Source organism: Cicer arietinum, chromosome 7 (assembly GCF_000331145.2).
Source record: "Cicer arietinum cultivar CDC Frontier isolate Library 1 chromosome 7, Cicar.CDCFrontier_v2.0, whole genome shotgun sequence".
Taxonomy (NCBI): Eukaryota; Viridiplantae; Streptophyta; class Magnoliopsida; order Fabales; family Fabaceae; genus Cicer; species Cicer arietinum.
Genome location: NC_021166.2, coordinates 11,897,604 through 11,909,693, shown reverse-complemented (window position 1 = coordinate 11,909,693; position 12,090 = coordinate 11,897,604). Strand labels below are relative to the sequence as shown.

General features: G+C 29.1%; 1 protein-coding gene across 1 annotated transcript; it reads right to left on the bottom strand.

Annotated features, from left to right (window-relative positions):
• Positions 1-97: 97 nt before the first annotated feature.
• On the bottom strand, positions 98-5,098 carry LOC101503667 (novel plant SNARE 11). Its single transcript, XM_004508921.4, has 10 exons — positions 4,715-5,098; positions 4,520-4,612; positions 3,871-3,964; positions 3,672-3,709; positions 3,423-3,511; positions 2,669-2,748; positions 1,598-1,654; positions 1,407-1,499; positions 1,236-1,310; positions 98-622 (listed from the first exon to the last, which is right to left on the bottom strand). The coding sequence occupies exons 1-10, from the start codon at positions 4,789-4,791 to the stop codon at positions 533-535; spliced, it is 786 nt and encodes a 261-aa protein (XP_004508978.1). The 5' UTR covers positions 4,792-5,098; the 3' UTR covers positions 98-532.
• Positions 5,099-12,090: the final 6,992 nt, after the last annotated feature.

Genomic DNA, 12,090 nt, shown 5'->3' with positions numbered 1-12,090 from the left:
ACCCTAACTTTTTTTGGAGCACCAGCACCAGGGTTCTGTTCTTATAATTGAATGATAATACTTATAACATCAGCATCAAGTATATTTTTAAGGAATCTGTCACAAAAAATATATATTTCAAGGAACGGAAATAAAAGCCACCGTATATTACAACTTACAAGATTGACAACAAACAATACAATCAACAAACAATCCCAGAGGGCTCGTTTGTTTAGCTTTCCCTATGATTCAACAGATAAAAATCTGTTGAGAAAAAAATAATTCAGTTCAAGAAAAATAATCAAACGTACAGGCTTAGATCAATGTTCTATCATGCTTGAGGCCAACCAATCAACCCACTATTATGTAACAACACAATTATTGGCAACATTGTTTCGAGCAATAGCTGCATCCATTGTCATCACTCATCACCATCAAACCAAATTGCACGAAATCAATTTGATGAGCTCATCACAATGTTCATTTTAATCCTTGTGCGTCTCCAAAGCAGTCGTCACTTGTCTAAGCTCATCAAAATATTCACTTTATATCATCAACTGTGATTCCATAGCAGTCTTCTGTTCATGACCGGAGGAGCTAATCCTGGAATGTCGCGAATGTCCTTGTTTTCTGGATGCACAAGCTGAAATTTTGAAAGATAACAAGACTTAGCATAGAAAGTCATAATTTGAGCATTGTCTGAAGATTTTATCAGTAAAAATAACAAGTTTGGCAAGTAAGTAACCGAGATAACTTTTCAAATCTAGTTTTACAAGGTAAAATAAAACCAAGGCAGTGCTTAAAAAAAGGAAAATGGCATTTATAGTGATTACATTCATACACAATGAATCAAGACATCTTGATCTTGACCATCTGTTAACAGCCCCAACAAAACAAAATAGAATTCGAAATGCAATTTTGTTTGATGTACTTACAAATATCATAATCTTGAGAGAAACTTTTATCATAATAAAAAAATACATACATAACGTGAAAGCTATAAATCTGTAAAAGGCCATCAAAAGCTATTCCTAGTGAAGATTTGGGACGTGAGTTCTTTCTCGTGGTTATGTAATAAATCGATATATTTTGCTTTTTAAGCAACATGAAAGTTTCCTCCACGTGTTATCAAGAAATTTCTACCATAATTAAACAAGGAGTAGGAGTCTGGGCACCAGTAAATTCACCTTGAAAGACAACAATAATAGAAGGTATTTCTGCACTGAATCATAAGTTAGAAAGTAAACTCCACTTACCTTTACAATAATGATAGCAATTACTCCAATGACAATGAGGAAAAGTAATGCCATAATACACTTGTCAGTAGCAACCTATTACAAAAATGCCAGCAAGTTTATCAATGAATGATTCATAAAGTAAGTTAGTAATATACTGAACAAAATGATGTGGATTCTGTAGAAATTGACCTGCCTACCGATTTCCTTGACCAGTTTAGATGCTTTCTTTATGGAGAAATGGATAGAATCCAGCTCATTGACAACTCTGCTCATTTGTTCTGTCTAAAAAAGGAAGCGATTACAGCCTTAGTTTACATGTCAAATTCAAGTTTTTTCATTTGATTACTTCTGGGGTGCATGTCCATGCATAAGATTCATACCTGAGCCTTAAGAGCTGCTGCAGTATCAGTACCAACATTTATCGTGTCTTGAACAATCTATTAATGCAGAAGGGTTCATGGAAATAAACTCTGTCAGCAAAGTTCCCTTCTTTATCCACAGGAGATAGACAACAGAATTTGAATATCCAGAATATTCAAATCAAACATCATTTAGTATTTTTCAGTTCTCTTTCACAACTTCTTCCTGTCTCCTTCAAACTTCCAGAGGTGAGGGGACAGGGAGTTCAGTTGTGGCTTAAGGTTGACTAAATATAAAATGCACATATTTTCCACATGATTCCAAGAAGGTGCATGGATAACTACTTTGCTACACACAATCTAAGACTATAATGTACACTGTCATATAAAATCTTTACAATATAGAAATCGGTGAAATATAGAAATTTAGTGTCCCCTCACACTTTTTCATCCTTATTTCACTGATTTCATGATTTAGTGGAGAGACGACAAAGAGGATGGTGTGGAAATGCATAAGTAAGTTTATTTAAGCTTGTATAGGAACAAAAGCAAGGGTGGGATGATATGTATAATTAAACTTATTTAAGCATATAAATAAATAAAAGCAAGGTTGGGAGGGCCATGCTTCAGGAGCATAAGGTTTGTTTTTTTTAAGGTTCAGGAGCATAATGTTAAATTAATATAAACACAACAAACTTTAACGTATTGATAAACTTAAATGAGGAGGGGCATGTTGCTAAGAGATAGTTAAATTGCCATAAGATATTTAAGGAAGTAAAATTATGAGAAGGTGCAAAATAAACAATAAACAATCAGAAACAACTAAGACAACAGTTTGACAAAAAAGATAGACAGTGTAGTACCAATTACTTAAAGGCCAAATTCATTACCAGGAGTTAAATAGTGTTCGAAAAACCATGTATTTTCTTAACTAACTGCTAGTTATCACTCTAATGAAAGGAAAGCACACACAACTTGTGAAGCAAAGCCATTTCCCTATATGACAAATAAAATACTATAGCAAATTATAAAATCAGCTGTACTCTATGTATTTGGAAAAATTAAAAAGTGATATTCAAGGTATAAACCAACCCTTTTTCCCCTCTCAATGGCTTGATCTGTGTCATCCATCATTCTATTCCCATGATCCATTAGCTGTTCGTTTGACATTGCTGTAATACATTCATAAAAGCTCAAAATTAACCAAAATGGTAAACAGATTAAATCTAGTTTGGTCATGCTGTAAAAAACACAACGGCTAGTATTTATTTCTTTTAAAACTACTTCAGAAGAAACAGAAAGATATATGTTATTAAAAGCAGCAAAAACCGGTGCCTTCCTTAAATACCAATAGTGGTAACAGAATTTTTTTAAGACAGATTTGTTTTTTCTACTTTTGCTTTATATTGATGCCCTTTTACAAAATAAAGAACAGTGTATAAAAAGGATGAAGATCATAGAAGTGTCAGAAAGGAACTTAGACTATGGAGCATGCATGTTGAATTCCGAGGTATGTATGCATACATATTAAAGCGCACCTAGACCATCTCCCAATATGAAATAATGCAGAAGTATCATATTATTTTTCTCATCTCCCACTTTCACTGCAGTCACTTTTTCTATCTATGCTTAACTTAGTCAATGTCTCCATACAAATACAAAATGAATATGAGTCATATAAATCAAGCATAAGTACATTATAAGAAGGTAGCAGACTGTAGAAGCACAGGTCTTGTCTAAAATAGAGTAACTGACAAATGCATTCACTGACAAAACATATGGACTGCTGAATACATGTTGTGATGCATGAATATTAGCATAACTGATATGAAGTAGTAATACTTACCAGAAGCTAGCAAGACATTTTCTTCTGTGTAACCTTCATTGGGCCCCTCAAAGAGTTCAATTCGCTTATGCTCAATATTGCTAGCATATCTGCATTGCAATAAAACAAGCACTTATTTGTTGATGCTATGAAGGTATGCATTCCACTCAAGCAAGAAATGAATGAGACATTCTACGGAAACCGAAGGCATATAATATGATCAAGGGAAATCTATGTCTACCATACTGGCAAAATGATGTTCTCACTTACTGTTTTTTCAAAGCAACATATGAATTCAACTCTTTGATCTGCACCAAAAAATGTAAATTCTTGTCAGTAACATGATGAATGCCATGAATGATTTACGAATACAAATAAACCTAAAACACGAAGTAACAAAATTAAGGTGTCAAAATACAAAAAAAGTATACATCACGTTAGTATTAATATCCAGAGCTAAACATCTTACCATTGACTGCTTTTTCTCATTCAAAAATTTGGTTGTTTCTCTATCAAACCTAGCCTCCAAAGCTTTGACTTCTTTATCAAACTCTTTAATAAGCCTGAAAAAAAATAGATCCAACAACATATATAGTAGAGTAAGCACGCAGAGAGCAAAACCTCAGTTCTTCAATCACGGTAATTCATGATCAAGACTCAATGTGCTTCCAATGCCAAAAACTGAATCAATTAATCAATCAATCAAATTTTGTTTTTTGGCCTTAACCCTCCGGATCCCAAGGGAAAGGGTCCTAGTAATCTAGAGCCTGGTCAGCAAGTAAGTAAAGCTTGTCTAACATTGTTTCAGCTAGGCTTCGAACTCGGGTGCTTCTGATCAATTCTAAAGCTCATTAACCATTTGAGCTCAATTCAACCACTTGGTTAATCAATCAACCTTTTTAAAAGTATTGAAGAGGGGTTTATTTAAAAAACAATCAAAATCTCATTCATTTTTCTGGTCCTTCATTTTCAACACAGATCTGGAAATTGCAAACAACTATTAACTCTAGCCAATAAAATGAAAATCAAGCTCACATTATCACAAAGTTTTTATCATCACGTAACATAAAAACAGAAAATGTCAATCACAAACAACAAAGTAAAGAGAGAAAAATTACCCTTTACAGTCCCGCATTTTCTCCGTGAGCTCTTCCAACTGCCTGCTCTGTCTACTCGAATCCTTAATCTTCTCCAGCTTCTGAAATCCATTTCTGCACCAAAACGACAATAACGATTGAATAAAACGACACCAGTTTGAAACGGAAATCAAAACGACGAAAGATTAAAATATTATATTATAATCAGATCCTTACGATAGAGCGCGGAAATTGTCGGCGACGCGTCCGTCGATCTCCGCCAGATCCTCGCTGATCGCCGACAACTGGTCCATTTCAACGGTGGATACGATCTACCTCAACGTTCAGATTCCGCACTAACGGCGAGATCTGAATGAGGATGTAAAGGATTTGTTTGGATGAAGATTTTGTAATGCGGGTTAAAATTTGTGTTGCACCCAAACAGCTTTTATAAATGGATCAAAACGACGTTTATAGAATTTGATTTTTGCAATGTAGAGGTGGTTGACCCAAACGGAAATGGATCACAGTATTCGTTCGGTTATTCACGAAGAACGAACAAAACATTGGTTGGGTGGTGGTGTTGTTTCTTCTCCCTCGTGAATGGTGATTATTTTTTTCAGAAATTATATGATTTTTTTTCCTTTTTTATTTATTTTGGTTTTAAACGAATTGGCCGTTTTATTTAACCCGCTATAAGGGTTTGGATCCGTGTGATGGTTTTGTTATTGTGTTCCCTCGTACTTTGCGGTTTGATTGTTGTTATAACGGTGGTGATTTAGTTACTGCCGTTTCTAAAGACGAGGGTGTATAATTAGATGTTGTAAATTCAACCTAGCTAGTAATATAATTGATATTAGATAGAAAATTTAACGATGGATAATCATGATTAACATTATTCATAATATTTCTGAAAATGAATTGTTCACCATAAAGTAAGTAAACTCATTACTTTGGAGTATTTATAATATCAATTATTAATTTATTTAATAATTTGTCATTTTAAAAAAGTCAAATAATTGATTGTATTTTACAATGTGTGATACAATATTTTTTTTTCCAGTAATCTAATGATTTAGTTTTCAATATTTTTAGAAACAGTTTTTATTAGGACAAAAAGTGGGATATCATACAAAAAGTATATAAGGAAGTGCGGATAATTTTTATTTTACTTTTATTCTTTATAAACAAATTTTTAATTATTTAGTTCTTAAAAAAATTTCGTTTTTATTTATTGTTTGAACCTGTGAAGTCAATCTTGTGTATATTCAATAATTTTTTCATGAATATTTAGGACATTATAAACATACTTATTACAAAAAATTAAAATTTTTAACAAGAGATTAATTGAATGAAATTTTTTAAGATTTTGACACTTAAAAATTTATATTTAACTCGTGTTATGTTAAAAAATATAAATTTGTGTGGGGTAATTATTAAAATATTATTAATATACTTATAAAAGATCATTTAAAATTTTGAAAGATACACATGACTTACTATAAAAGCAGAGATCAAATAAAAATTGAAATTTTTTAGAGACTCAAAAGTTAAGAACTTTTTAAAGGTACTGAAAAACAATATTTTATTTTATTTTTTTAAGGACTACAAATTTATTTGATTCTTTAAAAAATGAAAGAAAAAAAATGCAACATGTAATAAATGTATGAGTCTTTCAAAAAATTAAATCTATGATAAACGAAGAATATGTTATTTTTTATTTTTTCAATTGTGCTTAAAATGAACAATTACTACTTAATAACAAACTATAATAAACTTTTACATGTTAAAAGTTGATATATAATATAGTGTGATATTATTTATTAATTGTGAAAAATTTTAGTTAATTTGTGAAATGTATGATAAAACTTTTTCAAATATTATATTGTATTAATTAATCTGTAAATATTTTTACATATTATATTTTTATTTTGTAAATGTCACTTTTTACGTATTATATTTTTATTTTGTATAGATATTATGTTGAATCTTTAATAAAATATTTTTATAATTTTCAATTATAATATTTTAATTAATATTTATTGCTTCCTTTAATATTTTGTGTTTGCTGATTACAAGCATATTATATCTATATTAACAACTATATCAATAATGATGATCATCTTATTAATCCCGGTGGAAATAGCCAACTATCCTTATATCATAAATGATTTACTAATTTGCTCTAAACTTTGAATTGGTTGGTTCACATAGCTAAATATAAGGATCTTAATTAATAATTATTTGTGAAAATTTTTATTGCAAGACTTTAATATTTTTTTCATTTGTTGTTTTTGTATACTGTGATAGTCTATTAGCTAGATACCTTGGCTCCAAATACATTGTTTATTAAAAGAAAAAATGGTATTGATATAAATTGTGTGAAAATTTACTAGATAATTTCTTCAAACTTCTGCTTGTTCATTTATCAAATTATAGACTTAATCACTAAGTTTTTCAAACCAACAACTTTCTACAATTTGTTTCTAATTTTTTGTATAGACAATTCTATTATTGACAACAATTTTGACAATTATTTAATGGAGGAAATGATATTTGTTTTTTCAAAATTATCATTTATAAATGCATCTCTTTTAAAATTAATTAATTTAATATTAATCAATAACCATTCTATTTGACAACTAAACACATGACTAATTTTCAAAGAAACCAGAGGAAAAAGAAAATTATATAACACTAAACAAAGAGCAAATTACAAATATATCTCTATGAAAGATAAAATCAAACACACTACAAATATCAAAGGTGAATTATACAAAAGCCATCGAGAAGACCCTGATTTATGTGGCTGAACATTTGAAATCGTTGGAGTGGGAGCAGTCCATGTAGGAGGGCTAAGGTTGTCTCTTGGAGATGAAGGAGATGGAATGGGAGGTGATGCATTAGAAGAAGTGTTTGTGATGTTAGTAGGATATGAAGATACAGGTACAGGAATACTATAGTTATTCTCTATTATACATGTTTCTGACAAAACCCCATCTATACCATGACATCTAATTGAAGATCCACCCATACATATATTTGGGCTAATGATTTTCACATTATTGACAACAAAACTCTTCCTACCACTGTTAGATATCCTCAAGGTGCAGTTTGGCAGTAAACTAGGAACAGTTGTCCCAGTTGGAAATTGTTTTAAGACGTCAAATAGTAAAGGTGATGGGATTGAATGTCTTAATAAGAAATCATATATAGATCCTTCTTGAAGCGTTACATTAGCGAGCATTCGATCGTTTGGCATCAAGAATGTTACATTTCCTTCAAGTCTTGTGTCAGGTGAAGACATTTTGATTAACATTACAAATGTGAAGTAATTTGCTTTTTGCATCTCCTCGGTGGCTGCAATAAGGTCCCTTGTGTGATCTTCTCTTGGGGTAACTGATGAGATTAATGTCTGTAGAAAGAATACCACCAATAGTAAGTTACTAATTTTCATGTTTGATGGTTTCTTGCAACTTGTTTAATTTCTTTGCCTTTGGAAGTGTTGGTTTTATCATGAAGGTCATTAAGGATTTTGTTAAATTGAATAGTGAATAGGTGATTTTTTGTGAGCATGCAAATATGATTCTTCACCAAATATACTTCACACGTATCATGGATGATCAATTGGAAGGTAGCTCACACATATTTTGAGTAATTTCATTCTCTTAGATTATTGTGTAGTTAAAAATGATTAGGATAGACAAAATATGTGAGTGCATTATATTAATATTTACTCTGTCAACTATTTTACAACATTTTAACTGTAATTAAATTGATAGAAAAACATATAATTAAATCAACTTCACTATACAATTCGTAAATTTACATGTATGCTTATGTGTACTATTGCAACTTAAAAATGTATGCTTATGTGTACTATTGCATTTCAAAAATACCGTAAAAATTATGTTAATTTATTGTGTAGGTCAAGCTAATTTTTTAGAGTTTTATTGCAATGACTTTACAATCCACACACAATCATATTATTTGACTACATTCACTTAATCTTTGTTTGCTCTCGTGTTTTACATACACGATGAAGTTATTTATTTTAAGCGTTTTCGACAACACATAATTCATTTATAATGTTGGAGTATGTATCTCACCATCTCAGTCAACAACTCTTAACCTATTAAAGTGTAACTCATGACGGGCACAATAAATCCTAGTTCAAGTAAATACATTTTTGGGTCTATTTAGTTTCACCAAACTAACAATTTTATTTATTAAATTTCTTTTAAACACTTAAGTTGTTTAAGTCATAGACATTGTAATTATTTTTAACAAATTTCATTATCAAAATGATAATGTGGTCATTACGGATTTAACATGATAAATTTAAATAGTTTTATTATACATAGAATATTTTAAAATTTACTTTTTTTATTAAAAAAACTTTAAAAATCTTGAGATATCATATGCTTCGTCATCTTAACACTTCAGCATAAATCAAAAAATTTCAACAAAATTTTCTAACAAAAACTAAAAATCTAAAAACAAAATCCAATAGAAATTTCATAGTCAGAGCTCAGGAAATTGAAGAAATCTTGTAACGGTCATTATTGCTATAAACTTGAAGAAAAGTGTTCGCAAAGTACATTTTATTCGTTGTTTTGATGCATTTGTTATAAGGCAATATCACTTATTAGTTTCTAAAGTCTCGTTGTTCTATAGTAACTCATAAAAGAATTTTTTGTTTGTTTGGAATTTTTTGGTTTTGTGTGTGATGATTGTTAGGGTTTGAATTTTATGAATTTGTAGGGTTTAAACTATTTTTCTTTTTAATTTGTTTTGAACTTTTGCTAAAATTTATAGATTTGGGGTGAAGTATTGGAAAGTGACCTTGAAAATGATTGAGATAAGAAGACAAAGATTTTAGGATTTTTATTTTTGTTTTTATTTTGATAAAAAATAATTTAAAGTATTATTTTTCTCTAAAAAAACTATTTAAATTTATTTCATTAGATTTATAACAGTCACATGCGTATTATTTTAATGCAATTTAAAGAACGACAATGAACACATTTAATTATATAGATAAATCTAAGTGTTACATAAAAAAAATTAAAAATCAAACAAATTTTTTTTAGTAGGTAAAAATCAAACATGGACTTTGGTGAAATTTAACAAACCATAAAATATATTTTGCCCATATTTTATGATTTCTAGATGAATAACACATATCATTTTTAACTTAGAATCGTCCATATGTGTTTCTTTTTTTTTTTAATTTAAATAAATAATTTTCGCACTACTAAATTATATTTTTCTTTCTTAATTCCATTTTTTCAGATTGGCGTTAGTTTGATTTTTCGTTTTGGTGTAAAATATGACTAGTTCATATTGACATATTAAATTCAATCAATTACTAATTCAACATATAACTAATTCCATTGTTTCAGATTGGCGTTAGTTTGATTTTTCGTTTTGGTGTAAAATATGACTAGTTCATATTGACATATTAAGTTCAATCAATTACTAATTTAACATATAACTAGTTCGTCATCGTTTAGGGTCTAGATGCATAAGTAATTCAATCACTTTGATTTTATTATGTTGTTTGTATGTGTCGTTTTATACTATTAATTTGGATGTTATTAATATATTTACAGATTCATCTTTTTCGTTTTTAGTGTCATTAAATTTATATTTAATATCGAATATATTTTATCAATTTAAATAGATGAATATCAATAAAATAAAAAATAAATTCAATGACCCATATCAATAGTGTCTCTACCAAAAAAAATCAAATAATGATGAGTGACTAATGGCCACAAAGCCATCAGTACAAATCTTCTCAATAAAGTTATACAAAATTAGTAGCCAATAAAAAACATCATCGAAAAGTTTAAGCATTTCTCATTAGTTTGTGGTACTTAGTAACAACTAATTAAGTCCACTATAGAAAAAAAATCAACCAACCACTTTACGATCCTAATTGAAATGCCTACAAAAGAAAAAGAACATCTTTGAAAAAACATCTTCAATTCAAATAAAATTAATCACTCACATCTCTCCACTACATCAGTATTGTTTTTTTAAGGTGCACTACTCCAAAACTTGAAAAGGTAATTTAGATCAATAAGACCCTTTTTTTAAAATATATAACAAATTATAAGACCCTTTTTAAAAAATGAATCACGAGACCCTTTTTAAAATACATTGACATCATTCATTTGATTTCTATTTGTTTAGTTTACTTCTTCATATTTATGTTATTTTGTAATGTGCGAGACTACTCCACCTTCTCTAACAACGTATGTTATCTTTATCATGGTTTCAAGTTATGAACTACTCTATCTCAGACAATATTCTACCACCTCCAATTATATTGGGGGCTAATTTGGGTTTCGATTAATTCAAGATGATGTTGAATATGAGTCTAGGAGACTATGTAACAAATGGTTGACCAATTCAAAATATTATAGAACTAATTTCATAGATGATGGAGATGAAGTGAGAGGTGATTAACTGACTATAGATCTAGAGAAAGGACGATTTAAACTAATATCATATCATTTTGAGAGGAAAAAATGTGGATAATTGGACCGTAGAAAACATGGTTAATTGACACAGTCACTGAGTAATTGGACAATTAATCGCAAAAGATAATTTTTTACCTGATCTCAATTGAATAGAGAATATTATCATAGTAAGTTCAGAACGCACATGAAGTTCTGTTCATTTAAAAATAAGTTTAATTGCAATTTTGGTATTATTGTTTTCATTAATTTGTAAAATTGGTTCCTCTATTTTAAAATCCAACAGTTTTGATCTTTTGAATGTTTTAATTTAAAAATTATGGTGCGACATACAATTTCATGATATAAAATTATCTAGATGCATTAATTATTTATACATTATTAATTAAATTACAAAAATAAATAATTTCATAAGTTAAAATTAAAATTTTTAGAGAGTTTTATCGCAATTTCATGGGTATTAATCCTTCAACACTATCGTATCATATGTAATATTGTTTAAAATATGTCAAATTAGCATATTTTAATTAAAAAAATTGAGGGATAGACCTTAATTGTTGAATTTTAAATAAATGAATCAATTTCATAAATCGGTGAAAATATGATAACCAAAATTGCAATAAATCTAAAAAATAAGGCAATGAATGATGTGGTGGACCAATTTGAAAGTTAAAAAATTAGTCTACAAAGTGGTTTTGGACCATAAGTCGGCCATACTTGTTTATATTAGTATTATTAGTCATTATATTATGTGATTTAATACCTCAACCAGTTAGTTAAGAACGAAATAAATGCGTAAGTGTAGATTTCTTAATTATTATAAATCTATAAATACATATTTTTTTTTAATGATATTCAACACACAATCAATCAAATAGGTTTTACTTATTTTTATCATTTCTCTTTATTGTAATAAAACCTAGATAGTAATTCAATTCTATATTAGATGTTCTTTGGAATGGTCTAAAAACCTGCATATAAGAAACATATCCAATTTCTCACATAATCACTTGATAAAAATTAATCTTTGTAAGAAGTGCAAGTTAGCTAACACAACATCTAATCGACAAATCAATCAAGTAAATAACTAATTAGCCGAGCATAAATTTAGTTGATTAATTAAGC